This window comes from Lutra lutra, chromosome 6 (assembly GCF_902655055.1).
Source record: "Lutra lutra chromosome 6, mLutLut1.2, whole genome shotgun sequence".
In the NCBI taxonomy this organism is placed as follows: domain Eukaryota; kingdom Metazoa; phylum Chordata; class Mammalia; order Carnivora; family Mustelidae; genus Lutra; species Lutra lutra.
In genome coordinates this window covers 131,992,059-132,015,117 of record NC_062283.1, presented here as the reverse complement: position 1 = coordinate 132,015,117, position 23,059 = coordinate 131,992,059, and the positions used below count along the sequence as shown (strand labels likewise).

Sequence of the window (23,059 nt, the reverse complement as noted above, 5' to 3'; positions counted from 1 at the left end):
TTTTATATGTAGGTTGTGATTATACTCAGGAATTATAACCCAAGAAATATAATAAATGTTTTCCTGCCTTCATAGATATATGGGCAATAGGTTGCATATTTGCTGAATTGTTGACTTCAGAACCTATTTTTCACTGTCGTCAGGAAGATATAAAAACAAGCAATCCCTTTCATCATGATCAACTAGATCGGATATTTAGTGTCATGGGGTTTCCTGCAGGTAATTTATTTTTCTTTTCAAAATAATATTGGAGTAATATTTCATAACTAATTCATTTTCAAAAGCATATTTTGAGTATTTTTATGTATTTTTTAAGCTCAAATAAGTAGATTATTTTATGTAAGTAACCTTATGTTCTATAATAATATTCGATTTTTTTTTTTGTAAGATAAAGATTGGGAAGATATTAGAAAGATGCCAGAATACCCCACACTTCAGAAAGACTTTAGAAGAACAACGTAAGTAATTTCATATTAAATATAAGTAGTAACTTCAGTGGGAATATTTAAATTAATCCTTTTAAAAAACATATAGATTAGCATTTAAACCAGAAATTTAGATTTTAATATATTAATTATGCTTTTGATTGAAAGATGATGTCCCAGATGTTGCAAATGTACATGTCAGGCTTAGGCTGTAGTATTTTACAAACCTTTAAGAATTTTAAGGGTCAATATAGTGTTTAAACATCTCTCCTATTTTAGCGTAATGAGGGTTGAGTTCAAGGCCGCAACTGTGATTTTATCTTTATCTGAATAATGACTGTGACGGAAATGCTGGGTGAGGCCACCTGGAAGGATAGCAGAAGGACAAACGCATGGCCCAGAAGCTAAGTAGAACACACTGGTGTATACTGAGCAGAAATGAGAGAATAAAGGTGACAGCATGAGAGGAGTTTGTTATCAATGCACATGCCTGGAGGAAAAGGCGAAAGAGGTTCTCTCAACTGAATAGGAAGATTTCAGGACAGGATGGCTTGTAGGAACAAAAGCAGACCTGATAAAGCAAAGCAGGAAATGGCAGTCCTCATTTTTGGCGGTTCTTGTAAATGGTCCCGGTGGGGTGTTTTTCCTCTATCTGTCTCCTAAAAATAACACGTGTATTGCTCAAGGTTCTTTCTTGGGCTCTCTTCTCACTCTGGACGTTTTCCTCGGGCAGTTTCTCTGATTTTATTGGCCACAATTTACCATTGATTATGCTGGTAACTCCCAGTTTATGCATCCGAGTCAGATCTCTTTTCCAAGTTCCAGACCCACTTGTCTAATTGCCTTATGGAATCCCAACTTGAATGTTCCATAAATACTTCAGTTACATGTCCAAAATTGAACTCATCCTCTATCATCCCACATTGTCCTCCCGCTATATTTCCTATCTTAGGAAATGACTCCATGATTCACCCAGTTGTTCAAGCCCAAGACCTGAGATATCCCTGCTCCTTCTCTTATCCCATTCTCTCCCAATCGACCTTGTGGGATAGAAACAGTTACTAAGTTTAGTCAGTTCTTTGTATTTCTCTCCATCTACTCTGCCACTATTACAGTCCAGACCACCCCCGTCTCTCACGTAGGATCCTGCTGTGGCCTTCCAAGTGGTATTTCTACCTCCAATCTTTATTCCAACTCATTGTCTACACTGCAGTCATTGCCAAAAGCAAATTGGATCATGTTGGTCTCCTAGTTGCTCTTAATTCACCGCTGCTCTCAATTCTTAAGGCTCGTTTAATTCATCTACTAAACCACTGTCCACTTTGTATTCTGTAATCTGGACATCATTCATTTCTTTAAGAATCTGAAAAACCCAGAGCATTTTTTTGACCTCTGGGTTTTTATACACGCTGTTCCTTCAGTCGAGGATGTACTTTCCTCCCACTCATTTTAACTCCTCGGATTAACTCCTGTTTTTCCTTTCTCCTTATCCTTTAGGTCTTGGCTTAGGCATCGCTTGCCTGTGGAGGTCTCCCTTGACCTTCTGTGACTGAGTTAGGTACTTCCCCTTGGTACTCCCGTAGCATCCTTGCTGTTCTTTCGGCACTGATGACTTTGCCCTACAGTTCACTTTTCAATGCTCACCTGCCTTTCCCTCTAGATGGTATGGCTTGTGTCTACTTTATACACTGTTCTATGTATCCCCGGGGCCTGGCACATAGTTCATGCTCATTAGTTACTTGTCAAATGGGTATTAATGGAAGTGGCACAAGTAATTGAAGACACGCTAATAGCATCAAAGATGGAGAAAATTAATGTAAGCACTTAACATTTACTTAGTGTTTAAAGACCAAAGGAAAATTTTCGCATAAAATGATAGTGTTTACAGTAACCAGAAATAAAAGGAGAGACGTTTTAAAAGATAAATGAAATTCAGTTGGAAAAGTAATAGGAAAAGCTCAGTGATAAGAGCCCATATGTCTAACGCAAATGGTTCTACCCCAGGGAAAGCAGACTGCTGATACATATGATGAAAGGAATATATTAAAAATTAGCTAAATCTAATGGAGTACATACAAGTCACTAAAGTAAAATATAATTTAAAAATTCCAGAAAACATGACTTGAAATGACATAAAAAGTAATATAACTTGCTTTCATTATATCAGATGAAAAGAACCAAAAAATTACTCTTCAGTGAATTGAGAAGGATAGTGAATAGGACTTTTTCTGTAATCTATTCAGGATTATTAGCTCAGTAGAAGGCAAGGTGAAAGTGGAACTAAAAGGAAATCTCTAAGCTGACTTTCAAATTGAATGTTCCAGTAAGCATGGCCCGATATTATGATAGAAACAAATAACTTAGAATCTGGAGTTAACCCAGGAAATCAGTTGATTTAACATAAAGTCCAAAGATGTGTATGTAGACAAACTCCATTTCTATATAAACTTTAAAATTTCTTCCCATTAACAAACTTAGTGTTTACCTTGCTAATAAAAACATTTCTGGGGTTGGAGCAAAAATGTAAAAAAAAATTTATTTTATTTTATCTTTAAGCAGTCTCTATAATGATCGATGGAGCTTGAACTTAATAACCCTGAGATCAAGAGTCACATGCTCTACTGACTGAGCCAGCCAGGCACCCTGAGAAAATTTTAAATTAATGTACATGGCAGAGATTTTGAAAATGAACATACCTAGGGTTGGCAAGGGTATGATAAAATGGGCATGCTTCCTTGTTTCTCAGTGTTTCTCGAACTTTAATGTACATACAAATCACCTGGAGCCCTTGTTAAAAATGCAGGCTCTCAGGGGCCCATGCTGCTGATCTGAGGGCCGGATTTGTGTAGCAAGGTTCTAGAGCACATACAAATGACTTTGAACTGTACGTATCCTTTGACCTAATAAATCCAAGAATTTTTCCTATGGAAGCAATCAGAGCAGCCACGCCTGGCTAAGTCCTTACTATGTGTCAGGCTTGGTGCTAAGCCATTACCTACATTTTCTCATATGGTCTTCACGACAACCCTGTAAGATAGGTATGATTGTAATCCTCAGTTTCCAGAGGAGGAACCTAAGGCTTTCACAGGGGTTAATGAACTGCCCATGATCACACAGCTGGTAAATGCCAGAGTCAGGGTCTGGAAGGGGTCTCTGATTCTCACAGGCTGTGCAGCACTGTCTCCTATTATGCCGATCAGATTAACCTACAAGGACCCATATATCTTAACTGTTGTGAAACAAACAACATCAATAACAGTAGGAATGTAAAACCATTGCAGATTAGTAGTTTAGGTAGCGTTAGACAAGGAAAAATGTTTATGAAACATTATTATTATTAAGTGAAAAGAGGTAGGAGAGTTTGTTTAGTATGATCCCAATTTTATAAAAATAAAACAAACCCCTGCTGTGTTTGTATCATATATAGATATGTAGCCAAAATGACAGGAAAATTAGCAAAATCTCAACAGTGGTTTTTTTGTGTTTTTTTTTTTTTTTTTTTTTTTAAATCACTGAATGGCTGGACCATGAGTGATTTCAGTTTTCTTCTCTATACTTTATTTTCTAAGTTTTCTACCATAAACATATATATTACTTATTTTTTACCTTTTTAATATGAAATATTTCATATTTAGGAAAGAACATATGTGACAAAAATATGATACATAGTCTTTTTAGAATAATAAAACAAATAGTCCTCTACTCACCCTTCAACAGAAGAATTAGAACATTACTAAGATTACCGAAGTGCTCTGTGTACCCTCTGCCCTGCCTTCCTGTTCATTCCATGTTTTTTATTCTGGTTTTGCCACAGATGTTTGTATCTCTAAATGGATTATTGTTCCAGTTTAAGATACCTTTGAACTTTATATAAATTATATTATAGTCTGTTTTTATTTGCTTTTATTCCCCACTCAGCCTCTGTATTCATTTTTACTATTGTGTAACATTCCATTCTGTGAATATGAAACAATGTAGCCATTCTTTAGTTGGTAGACATTTGTGTTATTTACAGTGTTTTCTGCTATAGATATGCTGCTAAGAACATTCTTTTTCATGTATCCTGTGATATCCATGCACAAAGGAATCTCTTAGAGTATGTACCTAGGAGAGGAATTGCTAGATTTTAGTTCGTTCACATTTTCAACTCTAATGGTTAATGTATAATTGTTTTCCAAAGCCATCATTAACAATAGAAACTCTTACGTGGGCTGTTTAACAATTTCTGCTTCTTCACACATAACCAATGTGTTCTTTGATTAATCAGAAAAAAACAATGGTCTAAACATGTGCCTTATAGGAAAACCCATCTGGGAGCTTTCCATTAAAAAATACAAATTGTGTAAACTGTACTTCAGTAATAAACATTTTATGAAATGTGTGAGTGTTCCCAGTGATGTGTGATTGTCATGTCTTTGCAGGTACGCCAACAGTAGCCTCATAAAGTACATGGAGAAACACAAGGTCAAGCCTGACAGCAAAGTGTTCCTCTTGGTAGGTGCCTGTCTTCCCGATGGGGACTTTGGGTCCATGGCACAGGCCCGCCTTGTTCCATTCACCACGGAATTGTCTTAGCTACTCCTCCTCTTTAGAAAAAAAAGAAATTGGTGGATGCTGAGGCAAAGTTAAACATTATTTCTTTTGAGATGTCCCCCTTGACTTCTAGACTTAATTTTTCCCAGCGATTTATCAGCAGGAAAAAAAAAATTACATTCTTAAAGGGCTTTAACACTAATGATTTCTGCCAATCTCACATACATGCATGTAGTGTATTAATAGCGTGGTGAGCTCCACAAAATGGTGTTTGATATTTATCCTGCTAAACATTTATACAAAAGTCAACACATTGACTTATAAGTGATCTTTCCACTTGCTATCAATTTCTTATGTGTTACTCTAGCTTCAGAAACTCCTTACTATGGATCCCACCAAGAGAATTACCTCAGAACAGGCTCTGCAGGATCCCTATTTTCAGGAGGACCCCTTGCCAACATTAGAGTATGTATCCTACATTTTCTGTGTCCTCTGCTCCAGGTTGGGGGTGTTTGATGGTGGCTGAAGGTCAGAGAACTTTACCGCAGCCTTACGGAAGTTCTCCATGAATACTGCCTTGGAGAAAAAGTCCTCAAGAGAAAGGGCGTGTATTCTGAAACAGGCAAAGCGATAGAGAGGTGTGAGTGAAAACAAGTGTTTTAGGATCACCGTTATTTGGTATTACAGAAAAAAGCTCAAGCTGAGAACAGGTGGGACTTTTAGATCAGTCAGCCAGATGAGTTCAGCCAGATGATTTTATACAATTGGGCATAAAACGTAGACAACAGGGGCACCTGGATGGCTCAGTCGGTTAAGCATCTGTCTTTGGCTCGGGTCGTGATCTCGGTGTCCTGAGATCGAGCCCCATATCTGGTTCCTTGCTCAGTGTGGAGCCTGGTTCTCCTCCTCCTCCAACTTATGCTCGCTCTCACTATCTCTGTCTCTCTCAAATAAATAAAATATTTTAAAAATGTAGGCAATGAAGTCTTTTTTTGTTTTGTTTTGTTTTTTAAGAGAGGGAGAGAGAGGGGGCACCTGGGTGGCTCAGTGGGTTAAGCCTCTGCCTTCGGCTCAGGTCATGATCCCAGGGTCCTGGGATCGAGCCCCGCATCAGGCTCTCTGCTCAGTGGGGAGCCTGCTTCCTGCTCTCTCTCTCTGCCTGCCTCTCTGCCTACTGTGATCTCTGTCTGTCAAATAAATAAATTAAAAAAAAAATCTAAAAAAAAAAAAAAAAAAGAGAGAGAGAGAGAGGGGAGGAAGGGCCGGAAGGAGAGAGAGAATCTTAAGCAGGCTCTATGCCCAGCGTGGTCGGAGCCCAATACAGGGCTCAACCCCACGACCCTGAGATCATGACCTGAGCCAAAATGAAAAGTTGGAGCTTAACTGACTGAGCCACCCAGGCACACCCCAAATTCTTTTCTGATTTGCTTGAATTGAGTTGTCTTGGTAGGCATCTAGCAAATAGTAGTTATAGATGAAGAGTGGGAAATATGTTAAGAAAAAAAGTGGAATTTCAAGTTAACAAGATCACTGATATTGTAGACTTTAGGCCATGATGTATATTCTTTTCTTTTTTTTTTTAAATGATTTTGTAGTGTGTTTGCTGGCTGCCAGATTCCATACCCCAAACGAGAATTCCTTAATGAAGATGAACCTGAAGAGAAAGGTGACAAGGTATAAGCTACACAGTATATGCTTCACGTCCAGAGAGTAAAGGAGGCAGAAAGAATTTAGGGAAGTATAATTTAATGATTCCTGTGTATTTAACTGCCTTTAATTAAGTATTAATTAAATCACTTTAATTAAGTGATTGCAGCTGTACTTTGTGATTTGAAATATAATAAGTTTACAGATAAATGAACCTCTGATTTGTTTTAGAGCCTGTTTTATTCCCCAATTCTTAATTGTGCATTTTGTTTGTTGGATGTCATCACCATCACTTTGTGCCACCTGCTTTCAAAGCATCTTTCTCTTAGCTGGTAATTGAATATATCAGGCCTTCCCCCTATTCCTCTGCTTTTCCATACTCATGATGGAGACCATTACCGCTCCAAGAGTGCAGAACTGCTTCCTGGGTGCCGCATGCTCTCCAGCGGGGTGTCTGGGACTGGGGTGGAAGATGACTGCGCAATCCTAAACGAACTTCAGAGACTGAATCCCACTCGGGACTCTTGGCCTTTGGGGATGCTGCGTTCCCCAGCTACAGTACTTGCGTGGCCCACCTAGTCCAGCTCGGTGGGCAGTCAGGTGTGCGTTATCAAGTTCTCAAAGTGGTGTCCTGTTACAAAGAAAAGGAAAAGGAAAAGAAAGCACCGTCCTGTTCATGTGGTTCCATACCGAGTTGACCTGTTTCTCTTTCTTCCAAGAATCAGCAGCAGCAGCAGAACCAACATCAGCAGCCCACAGCGCCCCCCCAGCAGGCGGCAGCCCCCCCACAGGCACCCCCACCACAGCAGAACAGCACGCAGACCAATGGGACTGCGGGCGGGACTGGGACGGGCACCGGGGGTGCGGGGCCCGGCCTGCAGCACAGTCAGGACTCCGGCCTCAGTCAGGTGCCTGCGAACAAGAAGCCCCGCCTGGGGCCCTCGGGCGCAAACTCAGGCGGGCCTGTTCTGCCCTCAGATTATCAGGTACTCAACTTGGTTTTTTCTTGTTAATGGCCATACATTTTGTGAAATGGGAAGTCGGATTTTTTTTTAAAGAGCGAGCGCAAGTGAGAACCCGAGCAATGGGGAGAGGCAGAGGGAGAGGGAGAAGCAGGTGGGAAACCCCACAGAAGGGCTGGATCGCAGGACTCCAGAATGTGGACCTGAGGCCAAGGCTGACACTCAGCGGACTGAGCCACCCAGGCAACCCAGAGGTCAGTTTAGACTTACGTAGTACCTAACTCTAAAGTTCGACTGTACAAATGCTACAATCCTATTTCTAGGTCATTATATGAAAATGAACTTTTTGATCATATTTCATGTAATTGCAAAACATTTCATTCTTGCCTTGTTTTCCCTGCCTTCCCTCGAAGGTGAGATAGGCATCTCCCTCCTCAAAGAAAATCTCTCCTATTATCCTTCTAGCTGCCTGTCAGCTTTGGGTCAGAAAAAGATAACTAGATAAGCAACTGAGAGAGAGGAGCGGTGGCTTATTTTGGACAAAATAAGCTGCATACTTGAGAAAGATTTGCTCTCACTGAGAGGAGATAATCAGTAAGTAGCCATGTAAACATAGAAAGGTATTAAGATTGAGACTTTTCAGAATCACTGTTAAGTCACACTGGAAGTATTCTTGAGAATTGAAGATACTTTTTACTATTAAGATGAAAAACACCCTACAGTTGTGTGGTATCTGTCTAAATGTGGTGTCTCTCTCGATGGGAGGGGGGCTCCCAAGTGTGGGGCAGGGATGGGTGGAAACCAGTGGCAGCTGGTGGTCCTGGCGGTGGAAGGGTAACAAAGGAGATAGAAGTTTACTGAGTATACCACCAGGGAGCCGTGGAGGACAGCACAGGAGAGGCTGTGTGCCAGGAGGCGGTGGGTCAGGGGGTGTAGTTAAAAGTGGGAAGGTGAGGAGGTATGGTGACTATGGAATTCTCCTTTTTTCCGCTAACTGTGCCTGGTTGTAAGTAGCGCACTGATCAGTTGGGGTCTGTGGATCCTTGAGGTGGGTCCCCTGAGGGGCCTGTGTTCAGCCAGTGGGTTGCTGTGGGCCCTTTTGCCTTGATCAAGTTCCCATTGCTCAAGCCTATTCTCTAAAAGTGGCCTCTACAGATGGTACTACTAATTTGGGAAATTAAAGGAAAAAAAGTCTAAGGATAATTAGTATTTGGGAAGAGGGAGGTAAAAATACCTGTGAAAACCATAGGGAATACTGCAAAAATGAAAAACAAAAAACCCACAAAACCCTCATTTTCTTTATTTTTTTTTAAAGTCCTCATTTTCAAGGAGAGTAACCAGCTAAGATCTAGGAAGTTGGGGGTGGGGGTGGGGAGAAAAAAAACACCCTTAAAACTTAAAAAAAAAAAAAAAGACTCTCAGGGTTCTGGTAGAAGAGGAGAAAGAGGATGGAGATTAAAAAAAAAAAACAAAAACAAAACCCTCAGGCAAGGGAGCCATAAACTCACTGATAAGGAATGGGAATCAAGAGAAACATTAATGAGAAAGACATAATAAGTAGCTCCCTCAAATGTGTTATCACACAACGTCTTCTCCGAAAACTTCTTTTGGAAGAGTCCGTGCAAGCAGGGGTGTACACACTAGCACTGACACTGGTTCCACAGGCTAAAAACCAAAATTCCACAGAGTACGTTTGAAGATCAAATTGGCTTTATTAAATGATCTGTGAATTTGGCAGCATCCCATCTAGCAAGTCGAGAGGAGCTCCTAGGAGTTATATAAAATGGAAGGTTTTTCTAGGAAGGAAAGCTGGGTAAGAAAGTGAGTAGCTAAAGAGTAGAAAAGATTGTTCCAGGCTGGATCACTTTCCCTTAGGGGGAGAGACCAGGGGTCTTACATGCAAATTACCTCCTGTTCCTTTGGGGGGAATAGAGAGGGCCCAGGTGGCAGACTCTTTGGCACCCATCAGAAAATTTCCTGGCTGACCTGGTAAACTACACTTCTGGGGAAAGTTGAAATTGCAATTAGATTTGGTATTAAGCTCTGGTTTGGTGATTTGGCCTAAGTGACGCCATTTGAGCCTGTGGTTTTCTTCTCTAAACACAATGAAACTAATCAAGGCTTCATTTTGATGTACTGAAAACAGCTTGCTATTTGGGTAGTAGTCATGAACATATTTGAATTTTATTATAAATTCTGTTTTGCCCCAACAGTAGTTTATTCCTATTATGGGAGCACCAAAACTTTATTATAAACTGGTTCATCTTTGTGTCTCTGACTGTATTATATTCACCTGAGAATAGTCCATTACGGACAGATTACTACCCTACTGTATTCCTTTTAAATCCAAGAATTCTTTAAGCTGCTTTTCTTTCTCCCATACTATGCTATCCACTTAAAAATAAAACAGCGTGATCTATGGAATGGGTAGATACTGCAGTGCCTCAGCTGGAGAGGTTGTGCGATGTGGAGGTGGGAGGGCCCCTTGCACCTACGCATGACTCACATTTCAACATGTTTGTTCTTTGCCGAGTGTGGAGGAACCTTCGTGCTGAATCTAATCTGCTAAAGTAAAGTGATCATAGCCAGCCTAGCAATTGTGAGTGGAAAGAACATGTTTTTCATAATAAACTTAAAAATAAAACATGGGAATCTGGAAGCCTGAAAGGCTTACACTAACACATCTAGTGTGACGAGCACGCCAGGAAGGCGTCTTTCCACGATGTCGGCTTTATTCACTCACATGATTGTAAATCAGATGCAGGATTCCAGACTTGGTGACTTTTCACCGCATGATTACCTTGGCTCCTCACACGGCACACAGAGCAGAACGTAAGACAAGTCACACAACAAACGAGGTAGAATAGAGGGTAGGAAGTTACCGAACCAAACCAGAGGTCAGTTCTGGGGGCGCGGAGATGAGGTCTCGGTCCAGTCGGGGTGCGCGCTCGGCACTCAGTTTTGTTCAGAGATCAGTTGGGCAGAGCCTTCGGATGCAGGTGTCTTTTTGAAGTGGTTGGGCATAGAGGGGTAGGTGTCTGAGGAGTGGGACAGTGTGCTGTAGAAATTCTCCCCTTTTAGAGGGATTTAGTGAGTCTTGGGCCCCTGCCAGCCTCCCCTGCATCTGGTGATCTATGAGTTCTGCAGTGTTATCAGCTGGTGCTGGTTTCGGCAATATCTGGTAGCTGCGGCCCCTTAGTGGCTGCTTGACATGAGTGACTCCATCTTGCTCTCTGCAATTAGCCAGAGTTCTGTAACAGGGAAGAAGCCAGGCAGAGCTGTTTTTCACCAAGACTATCTTCTGGCCCTGCTGTCTTAGACCAGATGTTCCAAGTTCGGTTTGGCAGCCTTTGCACACTGAGCGGGGGGACCCTGCTGATATGTCCTTCCTTAAACCCTCAGTGCCACCACAAGGTCATTTACATTTTTTACTCTGAGTAATGGTTTTATTAGTAAGCTCTTTCACACTTTGCTCATGGGAAAAACCAGCCTTCCGAGCTTAGCTAAAGACACTGGTTCCAGCTATGCGTATCTTTAACTAGACAGGTGTTCTTATTCTATAGAGGATTTTTTATTTTTTATTTTAAAGGTTTTTATTTATTTATTTGGCAGAGAGATAGAGGGAGAGCACAAATAGGCAGAGCAGCAGGCAGGGGGAGACGGAGAAGCTGGCTCTCCGTGGAGCAGGGAGTCCAACTCAGGGCTCCATCCCAGGACCCTGGGATCATGACCTGAGCTGAAGGCAGCCACTTAACTGACTGAGCCACCCAGGTGCCTTTATAGATGGGTTTTTTTTTTTTTTTAAGATTTTATTTATTTATTTGACAGAGAGAAATCACACGTAAGCAGAGAGGCAGGCAGAGAGAGAGGAGGAAGCAGGCTCCCTGCTGAGCAGAAAGCCCTATATGGGGCTCGAACCCAGGACCTGGGATCATGACCTGAGCCGAAGGCAGTGGCTTAACCCACTGAGCCACCCAGGCGCCCCTATAGATGGTTTTTTAAACGTATCTTTCGTATTTGCTCTTGGTACCATGAAGATGAATGTTTCATTTAAGGTAATAAAAAAACATTGAATTGAAATACATTTGTTTCTGCTTTCTCTTGAGGGCATTCTCATGCATGAACTTTTTTTTTTCATTCTAAATGAATGTTACCTGAGGTTTATACAATGCACTTCTTGCTGCCCGTCCCGCCCACCCTGCTGTGTTTTGTCCTATGGGTGGTGCTGCTGAGGCCACTGTAGCCGCCACCTCTGCAAATTCTCTTCTCTAGACATGACTTTTTTTTTTTTTAAGATTTTCTTTATTTATTGGACAGAGAGAGAGAGAGAGACAGTGAGAGAGGGAAGACAAGAGGAGGAGTGGGAGAAAAAGAAGCAGGCTTCCCGCCGAGCAGGGAGCCTGATGTGGGGCTCGATCCCAGGACCCTGAGATCAGGACCTGAGCCGAAGGCAGCCGCTTAACGACTGAGCCACCCAGGTGCCTCTAGAAATGACTTTTTTTTTTTTTTTTTTTAAGATTTTATTTATTTGTCAGAGAGAGAGCAGCGAGAGCGAGCCCAGGCAGACAGAGTGGCAGGCAGAGGCAGAGGGAGAAGCAGGCTCCCTGCCAAGCAAGGAGCCCGATGTGGGACTCGATCCCAGGATACCGGGATCATGACCCCAGCTGAAGGCAGCTGCTTAACCAACTGAGCCACCCAAGCGTCCCTAGAAATGACTTCTTAATCATCACTTTCTTGTTTCTTATGAGGACATTAACAGCACATCCAGATACATTACGAATACCACTAATTCAGTGCCAGATTGATCATTCTTGTTTGCAAATCTCAGTCTGAGCATAGTTAGTATCAAGAGCAGGGGTCAGCCTGCGTTTCCCCTCTGCCTTTCTTTGCCACTGCGGTTTATGCCCCAAAGAAATCCAGCCACGCTTCACGCCTGCCAAAACATGTTGTCCCAGTGGTGGCAGGCCGTGGGTTCAAATACGCAAAATGTATTAACGAGCTTACGTCTGCTGTCCGCTACCATGGATCTGAACCAGGAGCCCGTGCTGTCGGGATGAACACCTCAGCCATTCCGTGCCTCCCCCAGTGATTCACTTTCTCCCTTTCCTTCCCCCAGCACTCCAGTTCTCGCCTGAATTACCAAAGCAGCGTTCAGGGATCCTCTCAGTCCCAGAGTACCCTCGGCTACTCATCCTCGTCCCAGCAGAGCGCGCAGTACCACCCGTCTCACCCGGGCCACCGCTACTGACCGCAGCCCAGGGCGCAGACTCCAGCAATATGATGTCCGCGTTGAAAAGAACCAAAAAATGCAAACTACGATGCCATCTCAAACTCCTCCACTTAGGAGGAAGACTCCATCCTGACTTTTGCAGGACTAACTGATGTGTCTTCTTTATGGACTTCAAGAAGATTTTTGTGAAGTTTCCCCAGCACTCTGTCCCCGCATGTGTTCCATTGCGACTCTCATCCAGCGTCTGATCTAATCCTAGCACTTCACTTCTGTAACCTTCAGCATTTTTTTGGAAGGATTTCCTGGTGCACCTTTCTCATGCTGTAGCAATCACTATGATTTATCTTTTCAAAGCTCTTTTAATAGGATTTTAATGTTTTAGAAACAGGACTCCAGCGGTGTATAGTTTTATACGTCATGAACTGATCTAGCGACACAGGTAAAAATGCACCTTTTAAAGCACTACGTTGTTTTCACAGAATATGACTGTTTTGCTCATGGAAGTCTTAAACAGGAACTATTACTGTCCCAAAGTACTTTACTATTACATTTTTATTTATCTAGTTTCAGGGAAGGTCTTAAAAAAAAAAAAAGACAAATGGTGGGACAGAGGGAACCTACAACCAAAAACAGCCTAGATCTTTACAGTTACTATGCTTTATGCTACGAAGAACTGAAGTATGTGCTAGTTTTTATATAATCAATCACTCATATGGAACGTAGTTCCCAGAATCACCTTGTTCTGAAGAGTATTCAGTACTGAAGAATTCTCACTTAACCGTCACGTAGCTAAGTCTACCTTAAAAAGGGTTTCAAGAGCTTTGAGGAACTGCAGCCCTCTGGTGCCCCACACCAGAAAGCAGAAGAGAGTATTAACTGCACTAGGGTTTCTTTAAGGAGTAACGTCGATCAAAGGATGTGTTACTTACCTTTGAAGGAAAAGCTTTTGGTGTGTATTGTACATAAAGTTGGCTTCTCTAAAGAACTGTTGGTTTCTTCACGTCGGGGATTAGCTTGAGTAACTTTCTTACATAATCAAGAGTACTCAAACAGAAGCCTGCAAATTAATTTGCAACTTAACCTGCTTTTAAAATAAAGAGCAGTGTTCTCCATTCATATTTGCATTAGACATAGAGTGACTATTTTTAAAGCATGTTAAAAATTTAGGTTTTATTCATGTTTCGAGGATGTATTATGTATGCATAATTTTGCTGTTGTTAACTGAAACTTAATTCTATCAAGAATCTTTTCATTGCACTGAATGCTTTCTTTGCCCCTAGGAGAAAACTTAATAATTGTGCCTAAAAAACTATGGGCAGATAGTATACACGACTATACATTTCCAGGATCTATGAATTAGAGGCTGAGTTCTTTCTCAGCCAGGGAAAGGAGCCCCTCACTTCCCAGAGTCACAGGAAATGTAAAGACTTAGAGCTCCCATTGTAATGTAAGGGGCAAGAAATTTGTGTTCTTCTGAATGCTACTAGCAGCACCAGCCTTGTTTTAAATGTTTTCTTGAGCTAGAAGAAATAGCTGATTGTTGTATATGCAAGCTATATGCATTTTTTTAAAACTATTTGTGAACTTATCTACCTGGTTATGATACTCTGGGTCCATACACAAATAAGATTTTAGACAGAAGCCAGTATACATTTTGCACTATTAATGTGATACTGTAGCCAGCAAGGACCTTACTGATCTCAGCATAATAATGCTTATTAATAATAGAAGCTATATAGTGACACTCATGAACATGGAAAATGAAGCAGTTGGCATGCTCCATTGGAAGGAATTTCTGATTGTCTCAATGGTAATTCACCCCTTCCATTTTTTTTTTTAATGGGAAATTAATAGCCCTTTGCATAACATAGCTGCCTGTATAAAATTCTTTCCTGTGCCCTGAAGCCTCACTGTCCAGAGTTATTGGCCATCAGCTGCTCACTGCACCATGACCACGTGCCCAGGGCCATTCCGGCTGCGAGACTCAAAGGGCAAGACATACTTCCTGTCCTTAAGGAGCTTAGGATCCATTCCACGACCACAAGTTCTCCTGGGATGAGAGGACTGGCTCGTAAGAGTACGAGGGTCCTTTTGTTTACTTCTAAACTCACTTGGATAGTTATCATTTCCAAAGCTGCTGTGTGATAGACAGTGTTATCGAGAGGTTTCTATCGACCTTAGAGAAGGCCAGTGATTAATATCACAACAGGCATTAATGCGGCTTTGAAATGTTCACAGCAGCCTCTCAACACCAGTTGGTGGCATTATAAACAGAATGCACTTCTGAAGTGGTTGTGGGAAATTACAGGGAAAACAGAAGCTCCGTGGCTGCCCTGGGCGGGTGGGGGGGGCACTTAGAGTTAATAAGAGGAAAGCCCACCTACGGGCGTAGACCAAAATACCACGCCCCTTCATACTTTATAAGCAACTTTGATATACTGTTCTTGTGATACGTGCTTATGTAATCACAGGAGTACCCTGCTTTCCTTGCAGATGGCTAATTTTATTGGCAGAACTGATGCAGAAACCCTGAGGGGATACCACCCGTTTTTCTAGTCCATGGTGTTCTCCAGGATACAGGCAGATGCCCGCATTATTCTGGTCACTGTGCTGGTACTGGCCCTTTTCTTCTCATTCTTGCCTCGGAGTTGGGGGTGCCAGTTGGGCCCAGTACCCTTGAAATAATTAAGACTCATGATTTCCTTTTCCCTGCAAAGGGGAACAAAGCCTTTAACATTCTTATGGACCCTAAACTGTGGGACCTCGAGGGAGCTCTATGACGCCTTTTGAGGTTAAAATTTACCTTTGTGGTCCCCAAATGACCTCATTTCTCTTTGAAGACGCATTACTGTCTTATTCCCTGAGAACGCAGGGAGCCCCCCTCCCCAAGCCCATGAGAATACCCAAACTGAGGGAGGTTATTTGAAAGGAAGGAAGGAATACAAGTGAAGGTACTCTGCCCTCCATATTACAAATCAGTTTCCAATTAGCTTTCTGGTGAGCTGTGTGTTTGGGAAAAGGGTTTCTAGTTTCAGGAGAGCCAGCTCCAGGGTAAGGTAGTCTGGTGGCAGGGCTGTTTCTACGAGGCTGAAGCAATCTTTGTGATGATAGTAGGTCGTGCAGTAACATATGAAAACCAAGGGCATGTATATTTTTATATCTGTGTGGTTTTAAAACTTTAGTACTTAGAATTTTGGCCTTCTGCACTACTCTTTCGCTCTTGTGAACCTAATTGACATTGAAGAATGGAAAGGGACGACGTTTACCTCCATGTTCATTGCCTCACTCATGGTGAAGCCGCTGCTGGGTGTATGCCTCTGAAACGAAGCTGTTCTCTCTGCTCCAGGGAATAGGAAAAAATCGTCGGACAAAAAGATTTGCAGCTTAATCTGCTTTTGAATAAAACGATGTGGCAGAAGCTATACAATGAAGGAAAAATTCTAGGAAAATTGGAAATCCTTAACTCTCCGGCGATATCTTTCAAGGGAATGGAGAAAGGCAATAAGACAGCAGTTAGCCTGAAGGAGGCTCGAAGGATTCAAGGATTAAGTAATGTTTTATATCAAACCTAGCAGTTTAGGCCCCCATCATCTTCAAGAGTAGTCACAGATACCATAAAGCAAAGTTCATTGTTTTAGGATTTTTTAAAGAAATGTGTTGTACCTAAGGCCATACTTACTCTTCTATGCTATCACTGCAAAGGAGTGATATGTATGTATTATATTGAAAAAAATCCTTAATGCACTGTTATCTCCTAAATATTTAGTAAATTAATACTATTTAATTTTTTTAAAGATTTGTCTGTGTAGACACTAAAAGTATTACACAAAATCTGGACTGAAGATGTCCTTTTTAACAGCAATTTAAAGTACTTTTTATATATGTTATGTAGTATATCCTTTCTCAGCTGCCTAGTGTGTAACGCCCATAATTCCTGTTTGTGAAGTGTGCCTGTCTTATCTCTTCTTTCAGGCATTTTCTGCACGCACCCCTCTTTCTATGATTATAGAGATGACCGTGTACGCTTCCCACACTCTGCGGCGAGGTGTGCACTCAGAGCCAGCTGTCCCCCCAGCAAGTGAGCTCCGTGGGGGGCAGGAGAGCGGCCACTTTGGAGTCCAGAGTGTTTCCCCGCATTTGAGTTGTCCTCACACCCTTCTTGAGATGACTGTTAAAGCTAAAATAAATTACATTGCATTTATTTTATATTCTTGGTTGGAATAAAATTTAATTGACTTTGTTTCTTGGTGGATTTTTTGAGTCTAGGACAACTGTGAATAAGTTTTGTGTCAAAATTTTATCTGCATGCCTAGAAGCTTTTCAGATGAAACTCGTCCTGCAGAGATGCAAAGTCTCCCTGGAAGTTGCAATATGTTATTTTATTCAGGATGCTTATGATGTCACAAAACCACAGACACACTGCTTACATATGCCTCTGAACCAAAATCACAGTTTTTAAAACATTTCTCGGGAAAACATCCTTTTTATTAAAAAAGGAAGATGAGAATGGCCTTTTAGAAAAAAAAAACAAATACACGGCATTTTGTGAGTAGAGTGGCAGTGGGTTCTACTTCTTTTTACAAGAACACTCTGTTTTACCGGGCTGCCCCTTATAATTTATTTGATGAACCTAACATGGTTACTCCAAAAGTCAAGGACATCATGGAGTTAACTGAAGAATGTTTAAGGGGCACAAACACAAAACTTGCATTTCTATTTAAAATAGATACTGCAGGGCGCCTGGGTGGCTCAGTGGGTTAAAGCCTCTGCCTTCGGCTCAGGTCATGATCCCAGGGTCCTGGGATCGAGGCCCGCATCGGGCTCTCTGCTCAGCGGAGAGCCTGCATCCTCCTCTCTCTCTGCCTGCCTCTCTACCTACTTGTGATCTCTCTCTCTGTCAAATAAATAAAATCTTAAAAATAAATAAATAAATAAATAAAATAGATACTGCACATGTCCAGGCTTCACAGCTTGGCACAGACCATATGTATATTCAATATGGTGCTATTTGGAGAGTAGAGCTTCCCTTGGAAGACTATTCTTTGACCATAGGTGCCTTTCTTACCAGCCACCTGACTAAGAGAATGTGGAAGACTGTACAAGCCCCTTACCACTCCCGGGGAAATCACTTTGAAAGGACAGGTCTGTGTCCTTGGCCAACTGTAAGTTTTTTGTGGGCAGCCCCCTGGGTTTTACTCCTCCTGCACTCCCAGCACCTGTCATGATACCCGACACAGAACAATTAATAGGGCAAGTCATTTGCATCATTTTTTTTTTTTTTTTTACCTTGGCATAGAATTCCTGGATCATATTCCATTTTAACACCTCAAATAGCATCATTTTATCTCTCAGGCAGTAGAAAGCCATCTTGGACCAGCAAAACATATGCCCATCAGAAACATTTGTTCATTTGTTATAAATGAGAGAATATAAGGGAAAGAGATGAAAATACTGACTTACAACATTAAGATGTATTAAGTACATTCTGCTTTTTCAGACTTTTTCTGCTGCTTAGATTTTTTTTTCTCAGAAAATACTACTGAATTTTTTCACATCAAGGTGCTATTATGAACCGAATGTGTCCCTTCAAAATTCTTATGTTGAAGCCCTTATCCTCCGTATTTATGGCTGTATTTGGACATGGCCTTTATCAAAGTAATTATAGTTAAATGAAGTCATAAGGATAAGACGGTGGTTGGTGGGGGGAGGACAGAACCCTGATCTAATCATATTAATTTCCTTGTAAGAAAAGATACCAGAGAGCTTTTTCCCTCTCCTTTTTACCTTGCGCCCTCCCTCCCCGACTTTCTCTTCCTTCTCCCCACAGCCTTCTCTCCCTACCATGTGAGGACACAGAAAAAGGGTTGTCATCTGCAAGCCAGGAAGATAGCCTTCACCAGAAACCAAACCCTGCCAGCCCTTGATCATGGACTTCCCAGCCTCCTAGAACCGTGAGAAAATAAATTTCTGTTGTTGAAGTCACCCAGTCTACGGTATTTTGTCACAGCAGTTCATGCAGACTAATACAGGTTTTGGTACCAAGAAATGGGCTGCTGCTGTACCAAGTACCTAAAAGCGTGGCAGCAGCTTTGAAACCGGGGGATAACAGGAGGCTGGAGGAGTCTGAGGTGCATGGTAGAAATGAGAAATGTTAGAGGCAATTTGGGTGAGGGCTCAGAAAGAAAAAAGGAGGGCGCCTGGGTGGCTCAGTGGGTTAAGCCGCTGCCTTCGGCTCAGGTCATGATCTCAGAGTCCTGGGATCGAGGCCCGCATCGGGCTCTCTGCTCAGCAGGGAGCCTGCTTCCCTCTCTCTCTCTCTCTCTGCCTGCCTCTCCGTCTACTTGTGATCTCTCTCTGTCAAATAAATAAATAAAATCTTTAAAAAAAAAAAAAAAGAAAGAAAAAAGGAGAGCGGGAGAGAGAGCTTCCATCTTGGAGAACACATCAGTAATCATGAACAGAATGTTTGTAGAAATATGGACATAAAGGCCATTCTGATGAGATCTCAGATGGAAATGAGGAACAGGTAATTGGAAACTGGAGAAAAGGCAATCCTTGTTACAAAGTTGCAAAGAACATGGCCAATTGTTCTCTAGTGTTCTATGGAAGGTAGAATTTTGGAGGGGTGAAATTTCACTTTGTAATTATTTGTTGCTATATAGAGAAATACAATCGGTTTTTGCATATTGCCTTGATATCCTGTTGCAACATTGCCAAATTCACTGTTCTAATATGAGAGGATTCCCTTCAATTTTCTACATATACAATCATGTCATCTGTGAATAAAGACAGTTGGACTGCTTCCTCCCTGACTTAAAGGAATTTTATTTATTTTTCTTGCCTAAATGCATGGGATAGCAGGTCCCATACAATGTTGATTGGAACTGGTATGAGTGAATACCTTGTAACGTTCTCAGTCTTAGAAACTATGCTATATTTCATCACTAGGTATGATGTTAGATAAAGGTTTCTCATAGATGCCCAAAATCAAATGGAGGAAGTTTCCTTCTACTTCTGTTTTTTTTTTTTTTTTTTTTTTTTAAAGATTTTATTTATTTATTTGACAGAGATCACAAGCAGACAGAGAGGCAGGCAGAGAGAGAGAGGGAAGCAGGCTCCCTGCTGAGCAGAGAGCCCGATGCGGGACTCGATCCCAGGACCCTGGGATCATGACCTGAGCCGAAGGCAGCGGCTTAACCCACTGAGCCACCCAGGCGCCCTCTACTTCTGTTTTGACAAGAGTTTTAATCACAAACAGGTGCTGAATTTTGTTAAATGCCTTTCCTGCATATGAGATGATTATATGATTTTCCTCCTTTATGCTGTTAATATGATGAATTACATTAAAAGATATGTTTGGCCAAGGGCTCCTGGCTGGCTCAGTCAGAAGAGCATGCAACTCTTGACCTTGGGGTTGTGAGTTTGAGCCCCATGTTGGGCGGAGAAATTACTTAAATAAATAAATAAATAAACTTAAAAAATTTTTTTTGGCTTAGCACAACACAAGTTTATGATCTCACTGTTTCTGTGGGTAAGGAGTGTGGTCCTATGTTGACTGGGTCCTCTGCTCAGGGTCTCACCAGATTTTAAGGTGGCAACTGGGATTTTGAGCTCATCTAAGGTTAGGGTTGTCTTCTAAGATCACTGGTTTTTGGCAGAATTCAGCTCCTGTGGTTGTAGGATCTGTCTGTGGAGAGTCATTCTTAGCTCCTAGAGACTGTACTTTGCCATGTGGCCTTCTCAAAAACATAGTGGTTGGCTTCTTTAGGGCCACCAGGAAAATTCCTCTTTGTCTGTTGCAGTGGGATTTTATATAATCTAATGTAATCACCAATATGACTATTCCATCCTTTCCACAAGCCCTGACCAAGTGAGGGGAATTATGCAGGATGTGGACATGGACTGTTTGTTAGATGTTAAAACAGCCTTGCGTTCCTGGGATCGACACAAAGAGAAGGTGATGTGAAGATGGAAGCAGAGACTGGAGTGATGTAGCCACAAGCCAGGGAATGCTGTCAGTCACCAGAAACTAGAGGAGGCAAGGATGAATTGTCTTTTCATCTCTGGAGGATATGTGGCCTTGCCATCACTGATTTCAGACTTCTGGCCTCTAGAACTGGGAAAGAATACGTTTCTGTTGTTTTAAGCTCCCAAGTTTGTGGTAATTTGTTACAACAAACATTGGAAACCAATACAGATTTTGGTCACGGTGTATTACCATTTTTTCTAATTTGCTAGGTTTGATTTGAAACTGCTTAAAAGCATAAAGTGGAACAAAATCAAAATGGCTACACTCAGGCTTCAGCAAAGCTCGATTTTAAAGTCACCCCAGGTGCTTGGGTAGCTCAGTTGGTTAAGCATCCTACTCTTGGTTTCAGCTCAGGTCGAGATCTCAGGATCATGATCTTATGGTTGTGAGATCAAGCACCCTGAGTGGGGCTCCACACTCATTGGAGAGTCTGCTTGAAAGATTCTGCTCCTGGGGCACCTGGGTGGCTCAGTGGGTTAAAGCCTCTGCCTTTGGCTCACGTCATGATCCCAGAGTCCTGGGATCAAGCCCCACATAGGGCTGTCTACTCAGCAGGGAGCCTGCTTCCTCCTCTCTCTCTCTCTCTCTGCCTGCCTCTCTGCCACTTGTGATCTCTGTCTGTCAAATAAATAAATAAAATCTTAAAAAAAAAAAAAGAAAGATTCTGCTCCTCCCTGCTACTTGCACATGTGTGCGTGCACACTCTCTCTCTCAAAGAAATGCATAAGCCTTTAAATAACCTTTTCCCTCTCTTCTGCAAACCTCCCCTCCCATCTTAGCCTTTTGTTTCGGGAACCTGATCCCACCCTGAAGACATGGCAAGGGAGGCTGCCAACACGTACACAATTCCTACCCAAACTGGCTAGATCCTGTATTTCTCTGTAAAACTCCCAGCCCCTTCCTCTGGGCGGGTTTGCAGTTTTGAAGGCAACCTCCTTTGCCTGGCAAAGCAATAAAGCTATTGTTCCTCCTTATACCCAAACTCTGTCTTTGCATTACATATTTTGGCTCCAGAGCACAAAGGTCGGTTTTTGACAACAGATTTGCTAATATTTTGTTAAGAATTTTTGTATTTAAAGAAAGAATTTTTCTATCTATATTCATGAAGGATATTGGTCTCTAATTATCTTGTGATGTCCTGGTCAAGTTTAGTGTCAACGTTATGCAGGACGCATAAGATGATTTGGGAAATGTTTTATCTTCTTCTGTTGTCTGAGAGAGTTTGTACAATACTTATATCATTTCTTCCTTAAACAGTTTGGTAGAAGACACCAGTGAGGACTTCCAGTGTTTTCTTTATGAGAAACATTTTCATTATAAGTTGGATTACTCTAAAATTTATAGAGCTATACAGATTTTCTCTTCTTGAGTCAAGAATATTTTATTAAGCTATATTTTTAAATGAATTTATTTCATCTAGGTTGTAATATAAATATTTCTCTGGAGATATATACTTAGACATGGAATTGTCAAATCAAAAAGAATGAACTTTTTAATTAAGAAAACATATTGAAGGACACCTGGGCGCCTCAGTCAGCTAAGCGTCTGCCTTTGGCTCAGGTCTTGATGTCATAGTCCTGGAATAGAATCCCACATCAGGCACACTGCTCCTCCGGAGTCTCCCTCTGCCCCACCTCCCTGCTGGTGCACGTGTGCGCTTGTGCACATACATGCACTCTCTCTCTCTCTCAAACAAATAAAATCTTAATAAAAAATTAAAACATTTATTTTATTTTTTTAAAGATTTTATTTATTTGGCACAGAGAGAGAGCACAAGTAGGCAGAGAGGCAGGCATAGAGATGGGGGGCGGGGGGAAGCAGGCTCCCTGCTGAGCAGAGAGCCCAATGTGGGGCTTGATCCCAGGACCCTGAGACCATGACCTGAGCCCAAGGCAGAGGCTCAACCCACTGAGCCACCCAGGTGCCCCCAAAATTAAAACATTTATTGAGCTAACATTTAGTGTGAGTACTTCCCACATGCACTTTACATTTATTAACTTTTAATTCTCACAACTCTCTGAAGTAGGCACTATTTATTACCCCCATTTTTTTTTAAAAGATTTTATTTTTAAGTAATCTCTACACCCAACGTGGAGCTCAAACTCACCATCCCAAGATCAAGAGTTGCACTCTCCACTGACTGAGCCAGCCAGGTACCCTGTCATCCCCATTTTTAATAAATGAAAAAACAAAAAACAAAAAACTGAGAGAGGTTAAGTAACTTGTGTAGGTC

The 23,059-nt window shown here is 41.7% G+C and overlaps 1 protein-coding gene across 2 annotated transcripts in view; it reads left to right on the top strand.

Annotated features, from left to right (window-relative positions):
* Nucleotides 1–17,037, top strand: part of CDK19 (cyclin dependent kinase 19) — a 170,433-nt gene extending 153,396 nt beyond the window's left edge. For both annotated transcript variants that reach the window (XM_047733061.1, XM_047733062.1), the window contains 7 exons: nucleotides 76–219; nucleotides 389–458; nucleotides 4,847–4,919; nucleotides 5,326–5,423; nucleotides 6,554–6,632; nucleotides 7,325–7,591; nucleotides 12,684–17,037. In XM_047733061.1, the coding sequence (XP_047589017.1) occupies nucleotides 76–219; nucleotides 389–458; nucleotides 4,847–4,919; nucleotides 5,326–5,423; nucleotides 6,554–6,632; nucleotides 7,325–7,591; nucleotides 12,684–12,815 (863 nt within the window). In that variant the 3' untranslated portion in view covers nucleotides 12,816–17,037. The remainder of the gene's footprint in view (nucleotides 1–75; nucleotides 220–388; nucleotides 459–4,846; nucleotides 4,920–5,325; nucleotides 5,424–6,553; nucleotides 6,633–7,324; nucleotides 7,592–12,683) is intronic.
* Nucleotides 17,038–23,059: the final 6,022 nt, after the last annotated feature.